We start from the raw sequence: 26,260 nt of genomic DNA, 5'->3' as shown, positions 1-26,260 counted from the left end.
AACTTTTGTCTGCACTACCAATTTTTTTACAATTATTTTCATAAATTCTACCTTAGATAGACAGGCAGATGAACAGAGAGATTAACAAAAAGGCATACAGATAGCACACACACAATCATATACACGTCAATGGATGAGTGAAAAGGGAAGTTTTTGAACCTACACAATTACACTTGGGGATTAAACAGTTGGAAGTCAGGCACCCAATAACCCCACAGGAGTGTGCTGTGCGTACGCACTCTGTGAGCTCTCTTCTGAACTCAGAGATTCCAGTTGCCCAGGCAACCCTGTCTTGAAGGTTTTAAACTCAGTTTTAACATATGATGCCTCCTGTGTCTCTTCTCAGTCAAGAAAGCGGATTATTGGCTAGAAAAACGCTCTTTTTTTTAGTCAAGTATCTGGTTAAATACATCCGACAGTAAACCAACTGACACACTGCCCTCAGGTAATGTGCTACCTATATTTCTTGCCTGGCTGTGACAAGAGATAAGTCATTTGCATTGCTATTGTATTGTGCTTTAACACTGTCAGCAGCTTTAATGGGATTTGTCAAATGCTGGCCACGAGTAAATCTTGAAAAGACTAAGAGAAGCAGTGTAAGAGGTATTAGAATAAAGTGCTCAGAGTCAGCGCAGGAAGTGCTCTGCTATTAATTGTGAACACATTTCTTGCTACAAGTTAGATTGTATAGTTGTAGCCTGGTCAGTACTTTTCTTTCTGCAGATCGAATTCTATATTGCTAAATATAAACATCATGTTCCCCTCTAAGCAACTAAGCAAAGGCAGCTGGCCTATGTCCAAACACAGCTGGCAACACTACTGTAGACTTGTACATTTCTGTGCTGTTAAGATAATGACAGCATGTCAAGATGGAAATCTAAGTAGGTATATATAAATGACTTTCTCAATAAAAAATAAAAATGAAATCATTTTTTAAAAAATGAGCACACATTTGTAGAATGGGGAATATCTTTTAAAAAGTCGTGTTTTATAGTCTTTTTTAAAAATCTTTCAGAGAGAGTGGACTGGCTTACTGAAGGAAACCACTTGATGCAACCATAGCAACAAATCGTCCTATCTAACAAAATAGTGTCATTGTTCTATTAAGTACTCTAGAATATGAATATATTTCAGTCAAATAAAATGGTGCATAGCAAAACAGAAATGATTTCAGACAGTCCTGTGCTTGACAAACAAAAGACTCTACATGGAATATAAGCACGAGACATGGCAAAACCTTTTCTCTTAATCCTGAGCTACTAACCTCAACTTTAAACTACTTCTTTGCTTTCTCATAAACTAATTAATTCATTAATTGATTAAAATATGTAAGAATGGACAGCAGTCCGCCATGTTACCCCACCATCTTGAATCCAGTTGCTCAGATAATTCTAAGCAACTGGATTTTGCCTAATTACATTTTATGTACATGGCTAGCCACATACGCAGTGCACCAAAGGCGAAGGAGAACCAATCTAATTTTGCATTGCACAACATTTTAATTTGTGTCTACACCTTCAGACTCAAGATATTAAGGATCACACCTATGTTATCCCATTTGAGAAGGGTCCCCTTCATCGAAGAAGTGAGAACACAAAGGAAAGAGACAGCTTGAATGGCATCTTAATAAAATGTCACCCTGTCACCTCAAGCATCAGGGTCCAACATAAAAATGTGAATAAACCTGTTTATTTATTCCTGATATTATCAGAAGAGGGCAGCACGGTGGCATGGTGGTTAGCACTGTTGCCGCACAGCAAGAAGGTCCTGAGTTCAATTCCACCATCAGTCTTTCTGTGTGGAGTTTGCATGTTCTCCCCGTGTTTGCGTGGGTTCTCTCCGGGTACTCCGGCTTCCTCCCACCGTCCAAAGACATGCAGCTTGTGGGGATAGGTTAATTGAATAATCCAAATTGCCACTAGGTGTGAATGTGAGTGTGAATGGTTGTCTGTCCCTATGTGTTAGCCCTGCCTTTCGCCCTATGACAGCTGGGATAGGCTTCAGCGACCCTGAAAAGGATAAGCGGAAGCGAATGGATGGATGGATTATCAGAAGATTACAGATGTGATGCTTATAATATGGATATAGGCTAATATTACGCTACTAAGTTTAGCATTGAGTGTCCTAAAAATTACACATACCTTCAGTTTTATTACACTCTGACATCATATGAGTGTTTATTCACTGTGGCAGTCCACCAATGTTAGATCCACTTCAAAGACAGTTTTACTAATGCTGGCTAACAGGAGCACTTATTGACAAAAAAGGATCAGAATATCCTAAACAACTCACTTCAGTCCCCAAACAAATGGTTGACACAATCATCATCATCATAATCTATTTATATAGCACTTTAAAAACACAATCGTAGCTATTCACTTCTCTTGTACAGTTTTTGGTTTAATATCTTGCTCATTTTGAATCTTTATGCTCCATTTGCTGCTGGAATGCATGAATTTCCCCAATCAGGATCAATAAGGGATTTTTATTGTATTCTATTTACAGTTACATCTGAGTCATAAGTTGAGTAAAAAAGCTTCCAGGTATATCATAACAATGCTTTTTTGCCTGGAAAGAACTTACAGATTTGTTTATGTGTTCTACACAGAAGTCATACGTTTTCTTATGTTTTTGAAATGATGAGCTACAGTCTGGTCTACAAGGGTTGATTTTAAGCATTCAAACAAATTGAAACAGCTGCAGTAGTTAACAACAATTTTCATTTTGGATATCAGTTGTATCCTTATATATGTGCATACAATATGCCAATGCTGTAGTGTGCTGTAGCAAAAAAAAACCAACTGACTTGAGATGGTCTGAGTAAAATCTGTGGTGGCAGATGGCTTAATTAAAATTTGACAAGCATTCAGTGGTCGTTAGCTGATGACTGAAATTTACGAATGCCTTTGGTTATTGTCCTTTCGTGATCTGCTAGGGCTCCAACACAAATAATAAAACACACACACTAAAAAAAAAGGAAATCCACCCTCATATATTTTTCCACTTCCAAAGTAACTTCAATTAAATTACAAGATACAGATGGAAACCTTTTCAAAACTTTCTCTCTAGAACTGAATATTGTCATATCTGTCATATGTTTTTGGACCCTTACGCCAAGTGAAGTCCAAAATCCTGGTGGTTTCGTCATCCTGCTCTCGTCCCTTGCTCCTACTTTGAGCACCACTTTTCTTTCCTTTCTTTTTCCTCTAGCTTGCTAAACATAATGTTTATTGTTGCTGTGCTTACAAACTCTTGTACAGCACAGCACATTTCCACAAATGACAAAGAGCAAGATCAGCAAGTATGAGTAATATACTTCTCAGCATGCCCCCTGCCATTCAATTTTCAATTCAATTCAATTCAATTTAATTTATATAGCGCCAAATCACAACAAAAGTCGCCTCCAAAAACCTTTTAGAAAAGGCAGCCAGTTTTGATCAAAGGAGTGTAAAAATATTGAATAAATATTTGCAGGTAAAATTAATTTCATAACAAAAAATAAATAAAGTTGCAACATAGAATTGAGACTTAGTTATGCAGATAGTTATGTCGACTGGGCTCAACCTACCTCCTGTGCAGCTGCCTTTGATTACACCAGGGGTGGGCAACTCCAGGCCTCGAGGGCCGGTGTCCCTGCAGGTTTTAGATGTGTCCTTGAACCAACACAGCTGATTTAAATGACTAAATTACCTCCTCAACATGTCCTGCAGTTCTCCAGAGGCCTGGGCCCTATTTCAGGAAGCCGGTTTAGAAAACTCAGAGTGAAAAACGATACTCAGGGTTGAGTAACCCCGAACTGTCCAACTCGGAATATTCGGTTCCAGAAAGGCTGATAACAATTAGTTCAGTCAACGCGGAGTTGCTTTAACCCCAAGTTAAGCGCGCACACGAGGATACATAAAGCCCTGATTAGTGGAGCACAGATTAAGCGAGTCACCATGGAGACGGAGGGAAAGAAGGCGCGGTCAATGTATTTTACAGCGCTTGAGGCCGAAATTCTGATGGCAGCATATGCCGATAACATGCAAATTCCGCGGAAAAAAAGTAACACAGCCTCAGCTGCAAAAGAAAGGGAGCATGCATGGCAAAACATAGCCGACAGAGTCAATGCGTGAGTGTTAATTTAAACATTGATCTAGGGATTTCCACCCATTTAACACGTTATTTTATTTTATTTTATTTTATTTTTTATTTCATACATTTGATTTTGTGATGTGATTTGAGCACAGGTGCAACCCAACAGGCCCCAAACGTTCCTGGCAGCAAGTAAAAATGAAATATAAAAATATAGTCCAAACAGGTAAGGTGTAATTGTATTATGAGCCATAGTGCTTGGTCTGTTTGTCCGATGTAAATCAATTGCAGTTAGAGGCTACATTAATTTTCTTTCTGTAAGCACTTATTGAAATTATCTGAGCACATTACAAGTACATATTTGCTTACTCTGTATGCTCAAATGTGACCCGTTATAGCCAACAGAAAAAAAAAGCGGAGGCCCGAAAAACAGGTGGGGGTCCTCCACCACCACCACTCACAGAGCCTGGCCACTTGGCTTCCACATTTGTGATAATGTTGGCAGCATCACATATGATCTTCACAGTGCAGAGAACACAAATTAGCATCCATTACTATAATGAAATAATTTGTTAGTTTGAAATGCTACAGGGAGCTATGTATCTGTACATTAATGCTGTGGAAAGACTTCCTGTTCACATAGTCTCCTTCATTTACTGAAGGAGCAATGATTGGAATGTGAGTGCCATCTATACAGCCAATCACGCCTGGGAACCGTGAAAATAAATGTAAAATTTAAGTAGTAGTTCAAGTATCACCACATCATGAATTAAGTTTCGTTCATCCTGATACCTGCAATTTTGTGGCATCCCTCTTTGATAAATCTTGTGGGTCTGTGACCGGGGAACACAAACGAGTACAGGAGACGTTTCAGTGCAACTGTAACATTCCTGACTTCCCGACAGACGGTAGCCTTGGAAACGTGCTCAGCGTCACCAATATTATACAGAAAGCTCCCGTTTGCGAAAAACCGAAGTACAATACAAATAATATGTACAGAACTGAGAGAATGTCCGCGATGTGTCACATGAGCAATATTAGGCCTGAGGATGTTATTCAAATAAATTATAGATTGTGCTGAAAAACGGTAACGTTCACACAGGAAATCATCAGGAAATGATAAAATGTCCAAACGCGCTCTAATCACTCTCTCCCGGCGGAGAGCTCTGCGGAGAATTTGGGCTTCAACATCTACTGGCTCTTCAAGGAAGGAGCACGCCATGTCTGACACTTCCTACAGTCAGGTTTCCGACAAAGAGGCGGAGAAAGTTAGGGTTAGTTGAAGTAAACCTGCTAGGGGCAGGTTAGCTTCACGGAGTGTGTCGTCATAGTAACTCACTCAGAATTAATCTAAACTCGCTTTGTGAAACCGAAAACCCAGAGTTTTCGTTAACTCAGGGTATACTTACTCAGAGTTTGCACTAAACCGGCTTCCTGAAATAGGGCCCTGGTAACGAACTAATCATGTGATTCAGGTGTGTTGACCAAAGGTGAGATCTAAAACCTGCAGGACACCGGCCCTCGAGGCCTGGAATTGCCCACGCCTGGGTTACACTATGGCTCATGACACACAGTGTTCAAAAAATGGTTATTAAGCTAATCAACAGTTTACAGAAAACCAGTGTTACAAGCTAATTATACTTAAAATCGCGTTTCATATTTTTGTTGTAACGTTGCACATTTATGGACAATTTGATGATTGCTTGCTAACAATTTGAAAACATTTCTGCCTTTATGCTTAGAAATTTCCTCTGCACAATAAAACTATAAAAGCCAAAGTACTGCAAGTATAAAGTTTCAGCTTTTTTTTAAACAAAAAAGTCTACAGGAATCTTGAACTACCCACAGGAATATTTGAATGGCAACCACAAGTTTCATAAAAAGCTCAACTTTGCTGGAGTTTGTGAAATCTAAATAAATCCATTTATTTCTGACCTCCAGACTTAAAAAACACAAGTTACATTTGGCAAAATAATCACCTCAACATTTGGAGATTAGATTCTAGTTTCTTGTGTAATTTGTTGTCAAAAAAGAATAGAATAATGTATAAATTTTTAACATGAATAAAATGAAATCTCTTTGCATACACTAATGATCTTGAATCGAAATATTCCACTAGATGGACACAGCTAATGATAGAAATTAGAGTAGCAGTTCAACAAGCTGACAGGTCAGTGGTAAATTAGGGAAGCATTTTAGGGAAGATACTTGTGATGGTGAGAGAGAAGATCCCAGAAGAACTATGCCAAGGAGAGGGGAGGCTTGTGTAATGGGTAGAATGAGGGGTGAGTGGACAGGATAGAGACAGGTGATCCTGCTATTAAAATTACAAGGGGAATTCAACAGGCAGGCACAACTTGTTACACAACCACTAGTATGGTACCCATTGGGAGATGTCCCATATGTACTATATGTATTCATTAAAATGACAAATTAAAGTAACTGCAGCATTAGATGAACTCGCAGAATTGTGTCAGCGCTCCAAAGAGGGCCCACCCATCATTACTATTACGTATGCTGTTAAAGCAGAAAAGACAGCTTGATGGTATTACATATCCTCAGTTTTTAATCTGTGGCCTGCCAGCATTCACTACTCACTAAAAACATTCATGTGGCCTGTAGTGCATTATCGTACACACTTGAGAGGCTCTCATTTATTTGCTCTTGAAGCATTAGCTGCAGGGCTATAGCACATCCATTACTGAAGACTGGTTTTGCTCTCTTGCATTCAACACCCTGTTTGTGTCTGTCATCTTGAGTAAACTAAAATGAGAGTATTATAAGGGATTCTATCCATAAACGATCATTATTAAAGATACGAGTGGGAGGCATAAAAGGAAGCGGGGGTGAAAATGTTTTATTTAGCCTTTTTTTGATGATTGAAGTTGTTTTTGTGCCTGAAATCTATTTTCAACATCTAATTTTTTCATGTCTACCCATCTGCATGTTTTTAATGGTGCATCGGAAAATCTACGCAACATGCATAATCAGGTAGACTCTGCAGACTCTAGGGAAATTACCTCAATGTGGGGAATATGGAGTTTTTAGAACTATTAGGCACCACTAACAATAGTGATAATATATTCACTGAAAAACTGGTATGATTAAGGGGAAGTATAACACCAACCAGCCTAATTAAACCACTTAATAAACTCCTGTCCTGAGACATAGTCTAAGACCAGAAGTCAGCCTAATAGATATAATAATTGAAAAAACAATAACATATGAATAAATGTGAATAAACAGTATCACTGATGCAGAAGCAGATAAATGCACATTTAAACAGAGAAGGTAATTTATATTAGGGAGGGTGGCAATGTGTTTGTTATTTTAAGAAGCTCTTCCATTAAAAGATCCCTGTTCATGAAATCAAGACAGGGCCCGGGATACTTGCAGAAGACTTTCTTAAGTTTAAGAGTTTTGCTTTCTTGTTGAATTAAGATATTAAAAATGTTGCATGTTTTGTCCTTTAGCCATAAAGAATTTTTCTCAAACTTAAATGATTTGATGTCATGTGAATAAACTTTATTATTAGGGGATAAGACAAATACAAAATATTTTATATAAAAGAAACACATAGCAATTCATATAAAATACATTTATTTTACCTTGCTGTATATACGGTTGAGAATTTGAGTTAGCATGCCTTGAAAGGTCCTCGAAAATAATGAGGTTCGTCTTTAACACAGGTATGCTAATAAGGCATGCTAATTCTGACTGTAGCGTGGAGGCGTTATGCTGAAAAAAAATCCTCAAACAGAATATGATGTGACCTAATATCATAAATAAAAATAAGCTACCTTCAGCTGTTCCCTCTTCACAAAGGGTCATTACAGCAGATAGCTCCACATATTTCATTTACTTTTACAACACACGCTCTTCTTGACACGAACCCCAAGGGATTTGTGTTTCCTCCCATGATCAAAACGGTGAGCTTTCACTTGTTAGTGAAAAGTGTAAACCACCTCACTGTGGAGCCACTTAGCATCACAAATGAACATCAGTGAAATATTCAGCTTATTCAGGACTCCCTGTGATTGGCTGAGCTTTGATTACGAGTATTCCCAAGGTGAGTATCAACCCCAGTTTCATTTGAACAGGAGGTAAAATGGGAAGTCAACAGTATTTAGTCAAATAAAAGGCAGAGATTAAAGAAACTTTGGCAGCCAAGTGGGTAATTGATTTATAATTTATCAACGGTTGTGCTGAGCAGTGGCCTCCGGAGAGCTGAGGTTGATTTCTGTTGATTTCCCCATGAGAACACTTAATATGGGCAGCTCTTTTCTCTCAGTGGTTATTTAAAGTACAGCTATCAATAGACACTGCAGAAATCTGAAAGAATGTAAGCAATGCTCCCCAAATTCTGCTTGATTAAATTAAATTGTCACAGCAATGAAGGTGATCTATGATAGCAAGGTGAATGTGTAAAGTGCCATAAATCTCTTTGTCCTACCTTGAAAGGTCAGCATTTGCTCAGATGAGCCCAGAGATACTGTCTTATTCCACAATAATAAAAGTGAGAAAGCAGAAGCTGCTCAAAAGACACACTTCCTGCCTAAGCAATAAACTGCTGCTTGCTCATTAATGAATAGTGTTGCAGCTTAGGTTTGGGAAGGGGGGGGGGGTGAAACCAAGGTGAATATCACTACAATATCACTACAATGCTGTACTGTACATTACAGACTCTTCAAATACACTCAGAATGACCCAACAGAGACTGCATACCTCAGTAACAGAGTGGGGTTTTTGGATACTTTAAATTGTACAAATTCAAGCTCACATTTTTAATAACCAGTTTATTTGACAGATAAACAATAGTAAATGTGGACCCAGAGTACTGACTGTATCATTTAGGGGGATTTTTAACCTTTCCATTACACACTGTGTGGAAAATGTATCTCCTATGCCACATAATTAATATTATAGTTGCTCGCTTAAATATTTCATTTGAAGGACATTTTATCAGTTCTGTCCAGATTTGTACAGATAGAGGGATAGACATAATTTAAGGGGGGAAAAATCCATAAAAATTATGCATTATAGGTTCAACTATCCTGACATCCATCTGTCCATTTATTTTTTGGGGCTATCCTGTGGGAGCAGCAGCCTAAGCAGAGGAACCCACATTTCCCTCTCCCCAGCCGCCAGCTGAATGTGTCCTGGGTCTCTCCAGTGTGTCCTGGGTCTGCACCGGGGCCTCCTTCTGGTGGGACATACAAGGCACACCTCACCCAAAGGGAGGTTACGTCTCATTCCTGCAACTTCCCACTCAGATGTGAACTGCACTAGTGTGAGCTGGAGGTCACTGCCTAATTAAGCCAACAGAACCACATTATCTACCAAAGAAGAAATTAGATTCTGAGGCCACCAAAGTAAAATGTTTCTTTCCATAAAAATTCTGAACAAAATTTGTGACAAAGGGCAGTCCTGGCAACAGTCCAACACCCACCTGGAACGTGTCTGACTTACTGCCAGCAACGTGGACAAAGCTCCTGCAACACTCGTACAGGGACCATATGGCTCGTAGCAACTGGCCAGACACCCAATACTGTCGAAGCACCCCCATAGGGGGATGCAGTTGAATGCCTTCTCCAAGTCCACAAAACACATATAGACTGTTTGGGCAAACTCCCACGCATCCTCAATTATCCTCGAGAAGATAAAGAGCTCAGTGTTCCATGACTAAGACAAAAACTGAGGTTCAACTAACGGAAGAACTCAATTCCGGCACCCTGGTACACCCAGCAAGGGTGAGGAGTGTGATACCCTGTAGTTGGAGCACACCCTGTGCCCCCCCTATTAAAAAAGGGAACCACCACCCCAGGCACTGTCCCAGATGTCCACACAATGTTGCAGAGGTGTGTCAACCAAGACAGCCCTACAACATTCAGAGCCTTTAGGAACTCAGGGTGAGCCTTGTCCACCCTAGGGCCTGGCCACCAAGGAGCTGTTTAACTACCTCAGTGACCTTGCCCTCAGTGATGGACGAGTCATCCTCCTTGTCCGTGGACTCTCCTTCCAATCCCTTTGTCAGTGGGATTAATAGGTTCTCGAAGTGTTCCTTCCAAACTTCAACTATATACTCAGTTTAAGTCAGTAGCACTCCACCTCCAATGACCACCGCTTTCCCCTCCTGAGTGTTTGCCAGAATTGCTTTGAGGCAATCCGAACGGCTTTTTTCATGGCCTACCCAAAATTTTCCCACACCCGAGTTGTTACTTCAGCTACCACCTAAACTCGTTCCATCAGCTGGCTCCGAAATACCACAGGCAAACCAAGCCTGATAGGACTCCTTCTTCAGCTTGACACTGTCCACCATCTGGTTCAGAGATTACCAGCACAACAGGCACCAGCCACGTTGTGGCCACAGTTCCTTGTAGCTTCCTCTGTAATGGAGGTGCAGAACACGGCCCACTTGGACTCAGTGTCTCTAGGCTCCCTTGGAATAATTCCAAAGTTTTGAAGGTGTGGGTAGTTCAAGATCTTGCCTCTGCCTGACGTTCCCAGTGTACTCTCACTATACGTTTAGGTGGAGGATGCTGGAGAGACCACATCCAACTCACCACCAGGTGAGTTGAAAGCTCCGCTCCTCTCTTCACCTAAGTGGCCAGAATATACGGCGGCAGATACAATGATACCATTGCAAAATCGATCATCGACCTCCAAACGAGAGTGACCTGGTGCTACTTGGACATCCTTTTGTTGGAACATGGTGTTCATTATGGACAATCTGTGGTTTACACAGAAGTCCAATAACAAAACGTCACTCAGGTTCAGATCAGGCAGGATGTTCCTCCCAATCACACCCCTGGAGGTCTCATTGTCATTGCCCATGTGACCACTGAAGTCTTACAGTAGGACGAGGGAGTCACCAGACGGAGCACCGTCAAGCACCCCACTCACTGATCCAAATAAAACTCGGTACTCTGAACTATCATTTGGTGCATATGTGCAAACAGTCAGGACCTGTTCCCCAACCTGATGGTGTAGAAAAGCAACCCTTTTGTTCACCACAAGCCCAGGGGATACAAGAGTGTCCACCCCTTCCCGTTGCCTTTTACCAAGGGCAATTCCAGACTGGATCAGAGTCCAACAGGTCTCTCTGGACTGGTTCCAGAAACCAAGTTTGGGGTGAGTCAAACTAAATAGCCTGTATCGCTCAACCTGAATTACTACCTCAGGCTCCTTCCTGAGCAGAGAGGTGACGTGTCAGAATTGCAAACCTCTATACCAGGGGATGGGACCGCCAGGGGCTACACCCCTGACTACTGCCTGACACACATTGCACCAGGCCCCTATGGTGCTTCTTGCAGCTGGTGGGCCTACAGGAGGGTGAGTCCATGGCACATCTCAAGGCTGCACCCAGTTGGGCAAACTATATTGACATTTAGTTAAATATTGCTTAAGCTTAGGAAATGCTTTATACATATATTTTCCTATAGTCAGTACAACAACTCTAGTGTTGACATCTTTAATTTTCAGACGTTGAGTTTACAAGAATCCATCATTTTCTATTAGTACATACAACGCTGTCTCTTGGAAATGCTGTTTATTTGCAGCTTATGGTGAGCGGCCTAACCTTTAACTCATTCACTGCCAGCCATTGGCAGTGAATGAGTTAAACCCATTGACTCATTCACTGCAATTGACGGCTATAGACGTCAATGGCAGTGAATGAGTTAACTGTAAATTCAGTAGAATCCTCCTTAAAGCAAGACCTATTTTAAATAAAGTGAAGGGAGTCGTGCTCATACAATAATAACGGCATCCCCCTGCATTTGTTTTGAAAACAGATCAGTCATTAAAGTGCATCAAAGACACCATAAATGACACAATGCAGAGCAATAATGCATTTTAATGAAGACCCTCAAGCTAGAATGATAAGATTTCAGGGTCTGCAATTTGCCTGTACTGCATTATACAAAATCCGATCACCAGAAAAGTCATTAATGTAAAAAGTCGGACACTTTCACAAAGCAAATCTGTATAGCTCTCAAGAATTACTGGAGAGTTTTTGGCTTAAAGAAAAATGGTCGGGCAAGAATGTGATGGCGGCAGCTGCTACTGCTTTCCATTTTAAGTGCTTATCAGTGACTCACTTGAAGTGAGACAAATTTCGTCTCTTTCAACTGTAACATTTTGCAGATTTGCTTTACTTCAATACAGAACTTTAAAACATATAAACCATTATAGTGGACATACAAGGGCTTTTTGTTTTTTCTCCTTCAACAGCTACCTAATTATAAGCAGCACTTAGGCAGTGTATCACACCAACTGGGATTTTAATAACTGTTGAGTCACCAGCTGTGAACTATTAAGAAATGATGGTGATGACCACCAGATTGAGAAATCAAATTCTGAGCAACATCCAGTGATCCCTCTCATACAGCTGGCTCAAATCATAGCTTGTTTTCTAACAACTGCGGTTTGACAGCACATGGTTGTTCTAACACAGCCATAAACCTGTGATGTGACTACTGGCATTGACCTCCTTGAAATGACAAATGGCTAGAAATAACACAAACAAATGCTCCAGAAAGCAACTCATGCTTAATGGCTTTGAAACTGTAGAAAGGTTTACTCACCCTATACCAAACAATCTCACGCAGCCTTCCATCAGTTTTGAAGTTACACTTGAGAGTAACAGTCTCACCAACAACAACAGGAGGCAGGGGCTCTATGGAAACTGTCAGATATCCTGAAAAAAGAGAATGGAAACAAAAACTTTTAGTACAGTAACATACGATAACTACACCTTTTCTGAAACAGTATATAATTTAGTGGTTCTTTTCTTCTTCTTTTTTCTTTAGAAAAGAACTCAGTAGTGTAGAATTAATAGATTCACTCTGGGGGAAAAAGTCATGTTTTATCCTATACAGAGAAAAGAACATGTTACCATGCATCCCTTCATTGATAGTTACATAAGTCACGGGTTTACAGATTAAATCAAACAAATGAGCTACAGTGCAACTTCTTTTAACTGACTTACTGCAGGTTTGCCAAGAAGTTGTCTATTTGATTGTTGCATTATTATTTTCATTGGATTTATCCAGCACATTTGGTTGTGCAATGTGTTTTAAGCTTTTCACCAGTTATTTTTTTAAGTTGTTTGCCCTTGAATACACTGTTAGATTAAATAGTTTAAACATTTGTCATTTTTATATGTACCATTTGTCCATTGTTTTTAACCCTGTGAAAGGAATTCTTTCTTTCTTCCCATACCCAGATTCTCGAGGTTCTGGGTGCAAGGTTGAAGTGTTTTATCACAGGAACGTCCTTTTGAAGATCTGTTTGATGTTTGGTAGAGCTTCCTACCCTTTGTATGGTTTCACTGTGTTATCTTTGGTAAACCATACATTGGGTGTGGGGGAAGACTACCCTCTTTATGACCAAGGATGTTGTTCCTGCTTTTAGGTTTTATGACCCTTTGATCAACACACACACACACACACACACACACACACACACACTTACATACAGTCCTTGTCTATGTAACCAAAAGGGGTTGCAGGGGGAGGTGTTTTGTAAACTATTGTTTGAAGTTTGTCAATAAAAGGCGGCGAGAGGAGGCCACCATTGTGGTCATTTCGTCGTGCTGGACACAGATGAGAGGCCTCCCTTGCGCAAGAAATCGATCGAATATTGTTGCCTTGCTTTTCTTTCATGGGAATAAGTCTTAGAGACAGCGGGGTCTGAGTTTAGACCCAACATACACATCCTCCTTCAACCTCTAATAGAAGCAAAGCCATTTCAGCAGCATCATGACAATGAATAGTTGGTAAAGAACATGATGGAAAATGTCAGGCACAACATGGGCAATGCTGCTATTGCTTCTGATAGGGCGGGCTGATAATCCATATACAATAAAGTTTTCTTCTTACACTTCAGAATCACAAAATATACTATCTAATTTGTTCCATGCAGTATGCAACCTCAAGCTGCCTAAATTTATTGTAATTGAAGATTAAATGAAAGCTGCTGTGATAAAAAGTCAACAACACACAACAAAAAAAAAGCTACGTACACACAGAAAAACAACAAACGCAAAACGAGAAAAATCTAAGAAAAAGTAACTGCCAAATACAAGGTCAAACTCTTCAGAGATGAATGCTTTATTGTGCCTGATCATCAGCCCTTTGCGCACAAAAAAAAATCACACAGAGCTGCAGTTTCACAATTCAACACTCACACACACACACGGGGTGATAACAGAACAGCACATCAGCATACGTGAGATTATATCGCCCAAATAAAAATGGAGTGATACAAAGGCAATTACCTGGTGATAATGAGAAGACCTGAGAAAAAATAAATACATCCAAAAACTGTCGGGGGGTGGGAGACTAATGACTGAAGGAAAGGATATTTGTACTGAAAGAGTTAACTGAATCAAAAAGAATTTATTATAGCTATATACAATCCTAAAAGATATAGTATTTAGTTTATGCATTAGCAATAATCTCTTTACATCTGGCTAAGGCAAAATGAAGCAGTTAGTAGGCTCATTTCCAATGACAGACAAGCTACCCTCTGCTCAACATATCACCAGCGTCAGCACATCCAGTTTTTAATGAGGGAATTATATCTCAGAAAACAGATGGATATAAAAGTGAAAATATAAAACTGAATAAAATGGCACTTAATGGCCAATATTTCTATATAATATTGACACACTGACATAACTAACAGCATATTAAGGACATTAGTGTTTTACAGAATTCCCCAGGTGATCAGTGTAAGAAATGGACAACTGCAGAGACGTGTAGCATGAACAGTCCACCATAGGTACCTAATTATAGGATGAAAAAGCACTTTTTGTGCTTCCGTGCTGAGGAAAATAGTGATCAGAGGCAGAATGTTTTTTCAATATCCATCTCACTCACTTGTGAGTATATCTCAGAAATCCATTTCATTTTTAAGGACTGCACATAAATATGCTCACGGTCTTGTGCAAAGAATGTAATTTTGTCATATCACCTCCACCGGTCACGACAGATGGCCACCCCCTCCCTTAACCTGGTTCTGCCACAATGGAAATTTAGATATTTAGAACTGATTTATAAAATGATGATTGTTTCTCCGAGGATGTTAAAGGTGGTAAGTAAATGACATTCACAAATATAAGTGAAATTCACAACCACCAGACATTGCATTAGACCATAAAGCATATCAAACTAAAACCAAAACAAATAGACATGTCAGCCATGCCTCCACTTGCTTTTGGTATATCATCTGCCAGAAAGCTTAGGGACACTACAGCCAAAGAAAAGAAAAAAGAAATCTCCTGCCAAAACCATCATAACCATTAGCCCACACTAGCATTATAAAATATCATACACTAAATGGCCATAACACAATACAATAAGCCAACTGATTTTAGGCCCACCATTGTGATGAGAGTCTTTACTGCTGTTCTGCTGCTCTCCTCTGGTTTATACACAATGAAGAAAACAAGGGAGAGCAGTTCACACTGAGCTGAAATTAAACAAGTGTACATAAATTAAAATAAATAAATTTCCTTTTTAATATTTAGATTTTTTGGGTGCGCTGACTCTAGTACGAACTCTACCATCTCCCTGCTATTTTCTGCAACCTTTTGTAAATACCAGAAGAGCAAGATACTGAACAGAGAAGCTCTGACTACAACACACACAGAGGAGTATTTCATTTTCTATAGTACACTGCCTGGCTTTTTTGTTTTATTCTATGATGAACCAAATGTTTTCAATTTGCCAAAACTCTAAACTGCAGAGTTTTTTAGGCCAGTTCAAAAACTCAACTACTATGAAATCCGGCCGTTGTAATAGATGCAATACACAGTTTACCGTTCCCTTCCCTGAATAAGACATCATACATGGTAGCATATGTTGCTCTAAAACTTTTCAGAACAGTCTAGTCTGGAGGACCCGGTGTCCATTTTTTAAAAACAGCATTTAAATTTTTTGATTTTTCTGACCACAGAACAGCTTATCACTTTGTCTCAGTCCATTTTAAATGGGCTATGTCCCAGAGAAGACAGCAGCATTTCTGGATGTTCTTTTTCTCTGCATAATAGCTTTAACCTGCATTTGTGAATGGCACAGTGAACTGCATTCACAGGCAGTAATTTCTGGAAGTATTCCTGAGCTCTTGCAGTGATTTCCATCACAGAATCATGACTGATTTTAATGTGATGTTGGGCCCAGAGATCACTGATTTTTGGCCTTGACCCTTGAGGATGGAGATTGCTCCAGATTCTTGCATACTTTTGATATTATGTACTGTACTTGATTAGATATTTCTTCACAATTTTTACAATTTCACAATGAGCAACATTATTCTGAAATGGTTTGCAGCTGGCAGATGCTGTTTTCGCAGACTGATTAACCTTGTCCATCTTTAAGAAACCCTGCCTCCCTGAATGCCTTTTTGTTCTCCAATCAAGTTACTGACCTGTTGCCAGTTAAACCAATTAGCTTCAAAATATTTCTTTTTAGTACCAATTACCTTCCCAGTCTTTTGTTATGTTCCAACATTTGTGAGTTCTACTGTCAAAATCAACATGAGCTAATATTTTATTCTTAAAATAGTACGCTTTCTCAATTTGATATAGTTTCTCATACTGTGAATAAAAGTACGGGTTTATGAGACTTCGAGTCTTTATTTTATGTCTTGATTTAGATTGTAAACAACCTTCAAACTGTGTATCCATTAAAGAAACTGTCATGGAAGTCAAATTACATCATATATAAGCCAACATGACACAACCAACATGACAGGATGAACACGGGGACATTATAGGTGAGCCATGTGTTTCAGTAATTCTGTGCAAAACTTTACTAGAAATCCTTGGTTCTTGGTGGCATACTCGTGTTCTCCTCCAATATAGAGTCATGTGAAAAGAAAGAACAACCTTACTGCTTTCACAGGAGTTAAGAGGGAAAGTAGCAGCCAGGTGCCAATTGAAAGCCCGTGGTAAGTCTTTAAGAGAGCTGTGCATAAACAAATACCCACAAACTTGAATAGACTGAAGAGGAGTAAAGAAGACTGAATCAAAATTCAAGCAGAGTGAGAGGTGAGACTGATAAGGTCACACAGAAAACAATTATTTCAAGTTATTTCTGCTAGATGTGCTACAGGATATTCAAACATGCGGTGTCCTTAGTTTTTCATAGGACTACATAGAGTCCTGTTTTCTTTTTACGTTTGTTTCATGTGACTGTAGTTGCTATCTTGTTCACCATGATTCACCTCAGCTTGTTTGCCACAGTTTAGATGACAACGTGATAATCTTTCGAGTATTCCTTTGATAAAACTACACTGCATCTCACTACTTCTCCAAAAAGCATAATTGCTCTAAAACACTATCTCGAACACTGGAAAACATGAATTCCTATAAATATGTAATAGGTAATAGGTAAAAGTACATAAAACTGACATACGTATAGTACATTAAAGAAATGTAAGATGTATCGTCACTGGTAGACTCAGCTGTCTCGCATGTCAGTGCACCTAGATATGCTTATTAAGGAATCTTAATTTAATCAGCAGGCTGAAGAGACCTTCTCTCCAGAGTCAAATTGAATGGATAAACCTTTTCTGGGACTGCATGTCATTAACACAGAGCTGATGCTCTTACGGAAAATCCTCACCACTTACTATGAACCCACAAGAGGAGCAGGCTAGCCTTGTAAATGTCTCTGTGCGAGTTTTTCAGTGAGGTGGCGTAAATGCATATTCAAAAAATAAAAAATAACAATCATAATTCTGTGGAATGTAGTGTTAGTCATTTGACAGGAGACAAGTGTGTGTCTTGCCTTCAGTAATGGACATATTTAGTTGCAAGTGATAAATGGTGGTTCTTTTTTGTGGTTGCAGGGATTAATTGTGAACAATTCACTGACTATGTGGCACAGAAAAAGAAAGTAGCATAGCCACGGACATAAAAATGCTGCAAAGCATATGGAGAGGGATGAAAATTTTTTAAAAGAGCACATTACATGGGTTATGCACTCGTACCGGAGAAGTTCACATTTCATATAATCCCTATGAGAAACTGGAGCAGTTTCAGTCTGAACACACCAAGACACGAAGGCACAATTCCCATGCAATTAAATGACTTCATCAGTTAAACACATTTTATTTACCCATTCTCACTTGAAAGTGTTCCAGCAAAGCTACATCCCTTGTTGTGATTGATGTTGTAGTTAAAATGCAGACTATGAGGAAAATTCACAGAGCGAAAACTCTACAGTGCTAATTCACTTTGAGAATACAAACCCACAATGGCAAGTTTTTTTTTGTTTTAGTTTTTTTCTTAACCACCCATGAGATAAATTCACAAAACATTTCAATTTTGTGATTGTTTAGACAGCTGTCTGCAAAACCATATCTGCTCTGAGTGGGCATACAAGTCTCCAATCAGCCGTTGTCCATACAAAGAAACACTTAATATAAAATCTGAAGCACATTTTCTCTGCAGTTTTTCGTGCTTTTATGATTCCACTATATTTCAGTTTCCACTGCTATTGCTTTTATTGAAGCAAAACATATGCCTCACTCTAACCCAGCTTACCAATTATGAGTCTGTTCTCACAATCAGACTCATGCTACTGTGGGAATGAGAACATGGGTCTATTTTCATTCCCACAGTGTCAAACACTGCTGTTCAGTCAAAGCCAATAGCATCTCAGAGATACCCACAAGATGTTCTTTTTAACGCTGTGGGTACCGCTATCATATAATGTGGTATTTAAAACAAACCATGATTTTTCTTTTCTAAATCTAAGTAGGCAGTTAAAGTACATGTCTAGCTATTTTATTCCTTCAGTGTGGCGATAAAAGATGTATTTTTGAAAAAATTGGGGGGAAAAAATCTAGGAGATCATTAGTTCTATGCTGATTTTCTTCATTTAAAAAACCTTCATACCAACATTTCTCTCACCAATTAGGTATGTGATCACCTGTGTATACGTTCACATTTTATAAATGATAAATTGGAATGTGGCCTTGAATGTGTTGGTAAAAGCATTAACATTAAAAAGTGTGGTTTGATGACTGGCTAGTGATTGTCAATTTACAGCCTGCTTCACCTATATAAGACATAGTATGGCCTCCATCCCTTTCCTGGTTAAATCTTTCAGTGCTACCTGGGGGTGGAGTTTTACTATTAAGGAGAAGGCATGCTATCTGGATATTTGGATATCCATCTAAAAGAGGCCGGGCATTCAATTATAATTCATTTGGAGCTGAATATTAATGCTGATGATATTTTATTTTTGTATTTTTTTAAAGTCAGCATTCAAAATATCGGATGACATTTTGAATGTGCACGGATTAATTCCCATACCCATAAATCCCAGTATTTAATCCACTACATGGTTGTAGTTACTACTATACAGTCGATACCATTTATTCAGTTCATTTATTTAAATTATATTTTGAATATTTTAATACACGAGACCTCACATAAGTCAAACGTGTTTAATAATGCAATGATATGCTGTATTAAACAGTTATTGATCCAGAGTTATTTCGCTGCTTTGAAAATTTTTAACCTTACGTGGATGTCACATCACTTGATCCGTCTATCAGGTGAATACTGGTGTGTATATACATATATATATTAGAAGTTGTGCCATGCATTATGAACATCCTCACTTTAGCTGTATTTACATTCAAAGGTAGGGAGACTCTTTTTCACGTGGGATTTTTTTTTTGTGCGTTTCTGCTTTTTTGTGCTGCACAATATTGAACCTTTCAGCGATATTTGGCACTGCCTCTAAAGGAAGTCTCAGATATATTGCTAACGGTGCTCACAGCCACCTATCCATAACCTTTATCTGCATGAATCTGACACACCGCTAGGCCTGAAATCCAATACTCCCAAACCACAGCAGTGACTCTCACATGGTGGCTAGAACCAACAGAGCTTGTGTTGCAAATAGTTCCAATTAGTGAGAGGAGAGACTGAAGAAATGTGAACGGACATTTAAAACACACTTGATCAAAGAAAAATGTTCAGCACCCTTTGAGAAACTAACTGCTTTAAGGGGAGATAATTTATTATGACTGATCGTGAGGTTAAGCCCATTGTTCTACAAAAAGAACATCCAGAAAATCCTTGAAATTACCGGTTGAAACTAAAAAGTGTTTGCCAATGAAGAAAAATACTAGCAGATCCCTGTAAGAGCACATAGGCAAGTGTGGAGTGGCCAAAGAGTGCATGGCATTTAATTGGCTCATATTAGCTGGTTGTGGAGGCAGACAAGGCCTCCGGCTTGTCTTAATCCATCAGAGGCGCTGTTGGCACAAAATCTAATGAGGGCTGCAAACTATGCTTTCTCCCATTAATAACAGCAATTTGCCAAGATGCAATGAGAAAACAAAACACAGCCAATGATGGACCGGCCCAAAATGTGCCTGTTATTGTGCTCTGTGATTTATGGCTATGGCCTACCTTTGCTTAGATGTCAGTGCGACTTAATGTATGAGAAAAATGGATGACTAAGTTTCTCAGAGCGCCTCCTCAACTGTGCCTCCAAGCAATGTAAACAAACAGAACTGATCTGGAGTGTCGAAAGCATGTTTGAGGTGATCACTTCCAGAAAATGAATATGTGGGATATAATATGGCAATTTTAGTGGGATTTTAGCAAGGATTGGGGATTGATTTAACAGACTGTATTGGAACAACAAAATATTTTACACCATCACACACATATTCAAGTGTAATTAAACACATAAAATATGCCATGTAAGAGAGTCAGCTATAAATGTCTACAAATGTGGACCCATCTGGTAATCGGTCGATTCATCTGCTAACTGCATTTCTAAAATTATGCGCTGGATTTGAAGGCAGTGGTTCAAAGCTTGTGGGCAGTGATGTGTTTTTAATAGGACGGAAGGCTCCTTAGAAAATGTCATGACTGATATGTGTTTTACAATGTACTGCTAGCAACAAATACATTTGTAATATCTGCGTTTAATCACTGTTCTTGTAGGTTTGTCCAAAAAGGAGTATACTTTCATCAAAGATTAAAAATGCAGATAAATATCAGAAAAAAATAACCTTTTCCCCACATCATTTTTATAACACAGACAAGCTAATATACTAATATAATAATAAAAAAATACAAATTATACAATAATATTTTTTTATTTTAAGAAAATGGTTTCTTACAGTCATTTTTGAACCTTTCAAACAACACAAAAAAGGTTATGGCTCTGGTTATATATATATTTTCCCTTTTTGTCTCTCATTTTGTTTCCCTGGTTGTCCCTCTATGTCTAAGTCACTTCCTTCTCCTTCCTTTCCTGCGCATACCATCAGCATGCTTAGTTGTAGATCATCAACCCATCTGCAGCAGCAAATCTATACCAGCTCTCCGGTCACTCTCTGCTAGATTGTTCTGCATAAAACAGGTTACTTTTAGGTCTCCTTGCCTCATTGTGCTGCGTAGTTAACTCCCCATGTTTTTGTTTTGTAATATTATTCTCCTGTGCTTAGATCCACCACCTCATCACCTGTCAAACCAACTCTGTTTCACTCCTCTTCTTGCCTACGGCTCCATTCACTAGCCTGACCCGCTCTCCACCTGTCAACCACACCAAACCCCTTGGTCACCTGTCTGCCAGTGTACAAGCTTTCAACGCTCCCATCTTACAACCCCTTATTAGCTACCTGTGTCAGCTTGTTCAAACACCAACAGCATTCTTGTGTCTGCTTGCTCCACTTTCTTAACTGCGCTCTCCTTACTCCAGTAACCTTAAACGGATGTAACGTCTGTGTTTCCTTACAAGTGACTCGTATCATGAGAAATACTAAACATCTAAATTAAAAATATGAATTTGTATGCAAATAATGTGTATCCGTACCTTAATCTTAGAGTAGTGTTTTTTTTTATGTACATCTCTGGCAATCAAAACATTTCAAGCAGAACGCACCGAGCAGCCAAGCGATTTGTCTGACAGCTTGTGGTGCCTTATTATTCTCTGTTGTTAAGCTGTATCTACCTTGGGTGCTGCATCCCCCAGATTTCACAAATGTCATGGTGTCAAAACCAAACATGATGGCCCCAACTACCAAAACAAGGTTGTGAGAAATTGGCTTTTCCTTTTAACTATACTTATTTTTCAACATTCACAGATACCCATGCAGTAGATTCAAGACAGAAAAATAAGCTATTTTACCCTACATTACTGAATCTTATCCTATTGAGTGCAACAGATTAACAATAAACAATAGAGTTTGTCCAATTCATTAGAAAATACTCAAAAATACTTATTGTTTTTCTTTTTTTTACTCCATCTTTAAATTTAACATATTTACGAGGCTGGTAGTCAGCATGGATGAATGAATGCTGCAGTGAAGAATGTTCAACACACCTCAGGTGGTGATTTGTAACTGTACATGCAAGCTGAGCTCAGGAAGCGTTGCGTAGCGGGAGAAGCTCGATGACTGGATGTTGATTTATTCTTGCCAAGAACACAATCTGTGACCATGCGGAAGGTCTTCTTTTGCTAACAGAAATCTGGGAGTTGATTTTTTCAGTCAGTGATTTACTGTTTAATGATATGCCTAAGCTTCAAGAGTGTCAGCACTTGGTAGATGTAATCCCACCTCCCCATGCTCTTCTACACCCATCCACACACACACACACACACACACACACACACAAAGCCCATATTGCTCACAATGAGCCATGTCAGTGGGTCCTCATTCTGAATGGCCTCAGGCCTGTGGAATTATTATGTCATTGGTAAGCAGAGTTGAAGCTAGAGAGGAAATATAGCCAGTCTTCCCAGAAGAGTTAGTTAAATGCTATGTACCACTCTTAGCCACTCAACTAAAAACTTTAAATCTTAGATCCCTCTATACCTAGTTTTTTCTCATCTATATTTGTATTGGTGTACATTAGCCAGTGAGTACATATATTTCTCATTATTTGCTGTGAAGTTATTACAGTAAAGCACTTTGAGTTACATTCATTTTAAACTTTTAGAAAATAAATGCCAACACATAAACATGTTTTCCTCTCTCAAACCATTAAGGAAAAAAACACTCTTGAGGTTTAAATTGTATAGCTTTCACAGAAGGCATGCATGATAGAGACAGAGGATGACCACTGCTGAAGCATGCAAGTAGACCCCAGGGAGTAGTAGTAGTACCAGATTTTCAATGGCCATGCCATCAGGAAAAATGGCTCATACAGCCATGTCTGGTGTAGATTATCCAGCTGGGAACTTGTATGTGCAGAGAAAAATGTGCCATTAGCTTGTGTGTTTTCACTGGAGATTTCCAATGCCTCAGGAGTTTACATGATTTGATAATTTGTATGTCTGAAGAGCACTGCCTGAAAAACTGGAAAATGGGTAACTAAAAAACAAGCAAACAAAAAAACCCTGCACAGTCCTTTCAACAGTGGAAAGCACTTGACAAGAGGGGTCTGCAGTCTGCATAGTGCTTATGTTACATGTTTTACCAAAGATGTCAAAACATAAAATGTGATAGTTTACAGATAAGATTATTTGAGTGAAACTGATGAGAAAGGAAAACTTGAGAATGAAAAAATGCGATGATAGACAGCAAAGTGGAAGTACCTTTAGCTGTTTGGCTCAAGAAAGGCAAAATCCAAATACCCAGTTTATTTCATTTAAAATCTACTGAGGTATGAAAGTGTCAGGTGTCACTAGAGGATGGTGTGGATGGATGATGGTAAATGTATACAAAGTATTAGATAAGGATGTAAAAACCAAAAATAACCGAACAAGTAAGAATGATGGAAGTGGAAGCTTCTGAGAAAGAGAGAAAAAAAGGACTGAGAGAGCAGCCTTTATATCCTTAATCACTCCACATCTCTGAGCTGCTGCTGCCTAAAAAAAGGAAGAAGCAGGGTGCACAGAGGCCGGGCCATTACAACATACATAAAACAAAGAAAAAAAAAACCCATAAGATTTTACTACTATATTACTATATATAGTTTTTAAGGACAGAAATATGTCTTTCTGTTTATATGTGCTTTTAAATTATTACACAAAATGCACTCATGTAGAAAAATGCACTTAAAGAAAAATCTTCCTCCTCCTAACTAAAGTGATTCATTATATTGGAATATCTGGCAAATTTTATGAAGATAAAGCCATTCTTAGACAGACCAGTAGGATAAAATGCCTTTTTTAGTTTTTGAAAGGATATTACACTGCATCATCCCACATATATAGATTCATCTGCCTTCTAGCATCATTATTGCAGCTGTGTAAATTAGTTGTTATTGTTGTGGCTGCCAATCGAAATAATTTTGTTTTGGGAGAAGTGAATCAATTTCTTTTCTTGGTTGAGTTGGTGGGGGTTGGCAGGGGTGCAGTGTCTCAGCTTTCTGAAGCCAGATGCAATCAAAAAGACACACATCTATAAAGACTGAAATGTGTGTTAGGAAACAATAAGATGCTTTTGTAACATGTTTCTCCCCTAAACTTATGTGCCTCCTCACTGCATTAGAAATCCAAATAATACACTCATGTAGGAGGACCAGGAGTTTCTGTTCAGAGCTGCAACTCGACCATCTCCTAAATATTTATGTGAAAGAAAAACTGAATGATGCACATAATGTCAAGCAAAAACCTCTACTTTAGGGTGAGGTAAAGAGCTGAAAGTGCATTGTTTCACAATGAGGTTGGATTTTTATGTAATGCTGTAATTTTCAGTTCTTCCATGGTACTGACTCAACGGTCAGTTAGGGAACATATAAGCAGCCATGTAGAAAATGGTCTTATTGACACTTGACCATAAAGAAGTATAACAAAATGTAATATTTTATTGGCGGTATCTGCAGTAAGTGAATCAGCTGCAGACGTGCACTGAAGCAGATAGTGGCCTAAGTGTCTACTCAGCTTAGAAGTGTTTATTTTGCCTGAAAATTAAGTGGACATCCACATTACAGACCAAATGTGTTCCCAAATACCACCTCACCCCCAAACAAAGCAATTTATCAAATAGCATTTATGATTCTATTCACTATTTTTTACTCCAATATTCATAAAAGCCTCTGGTACAAAAAGTGTGGGTGTATGTAAGTAAACTCATCACTGACAGGGCAGGAATCACAGTTCAATTTTAGTGACAAACAAACAGGCAAACAAACACATGATAATGGATGGCTATGTAAAAGATGAATAAACGAGAGAGTTTGAATACTTGTTTCGTTTTTATGATCTCTTACAAAAAAGGCAAATTAACAAGATATGGAACTGTGAGAAAGACGTGGCTTTTTGCACCTCTGCAAAATAATATTCATAAAATGTTACCTGGTTTTGTTTTGTTAGTTTGGATTTTCCCCATTTGTTTATAATAAATACAACAAACAAGCACACAGCTAAGAAAAAAAAAAATAGCACAGAGCCTAGAAAATAGATATTCCAGTGTGTCTTTAATATGGTAAATGGGTTCGAAATTAATGAAAGGCCTCAAAGAAGTCATGATGTTGTTACCAAGGAAGCAAGTTGTCCTGGTAACCCAGAAACAGACTCGCTAGGGTATCAGTAACTGTTTGTGCATTCAATCTGTAGACCTCTGCATCACCTAGGGTTGTGAGCAATGGCAGGAAATGAGGGAGGAGAATGTGGAAAAATGACCATTCTGAATGTCAAATGGCCAGATTTGAGAATTGTATCCCACATGCAGGGAACATAAACTGCAGACTCAATTAATCATAGTGGAATTGCTACTGTTACAAGGAGGCAGTTTTTTTCAGTGACTATTCACAGCACCTCTGCAATGGTTTGCTCTTGTTCTATCCACTTTGAAGCCTCACTCAACCACTCTAGAAATGCAATCTTCCACGGGCAGTGATGTTTTTTTATTATTATTATTATTATTCTTTCTTTACTCAAACCATTTTAATGTTGAGGCCAGAAAGAGGAGATTTTCTTGATGTCGCAAAAGGTAAAAATAGGAGGAAGAAAAACTATTGCCATAGTGACCTCAATTAAGACATCTACTATTGAGTTTGCCTGACAAACATAACCTGCAGGGTTGTACTGGTGCCTCAGCCCAGCTTTCTGGTATTGTATTATACATTTCTATTAACTCTAGTGGCCCTCAAAACGAGTCTTTCTCATTTGTATCATCATCTTTTTTTTCTTTTTTTGCTCATGGCAGTGTGTATTGTATGTTGTACTTCATAAAAATCAAACAATTGTGTGCGAGG

The 26,260-nt window shown here is 38.8% G+C and overlaps 1 protein-coding gene across 2 annotated transcripts in view; it reads right to left on the bottom strand.

Moving 5' to 3' along the window:
- igsf21a (immunoglobin superfamily, member 21a) overlaps positions 1-26,260 on the bottom strand; it is a 192,958-nt gene that overhangs the window by 116,142 nt on the left and 50,556 nt on the right. For both annotated transcript variants that reach the window (XM_085457377.1, XM_085457379.1), the window contains one exon: positions 12,660-12,772. In XM_085457377.1, the coding sequence (XP_085313503.1) occupies positions 12,660-12,772 (113 nt within the window). The remainder of the gene's footprint in view (positions 1-12,659; positions 12,773-26,260) is intronic.

The sequence above is a fragment of the Copadichromis virginalis genome, linkage group LG5 (genome assembly GCF_057382275.1).
Source record: "Copadichromis virginalis isolate Kocher_CV1m ecotype Utaka linkage group LG5, C_Virginalis_male_GT1.1, whole genome shotgun sequence".
In the NCBI taxonomy this organism is placed as follows: domain Eukaryota; kingdom Metazoa; phylum Chordata; class Actinopteri; order Cichliformes; family Cichlidae; genus Copadichromis; species Copadichromis virginalis.
This window is presented reverse-complemented; position numbering and strand designations above follow the sequence as displayed.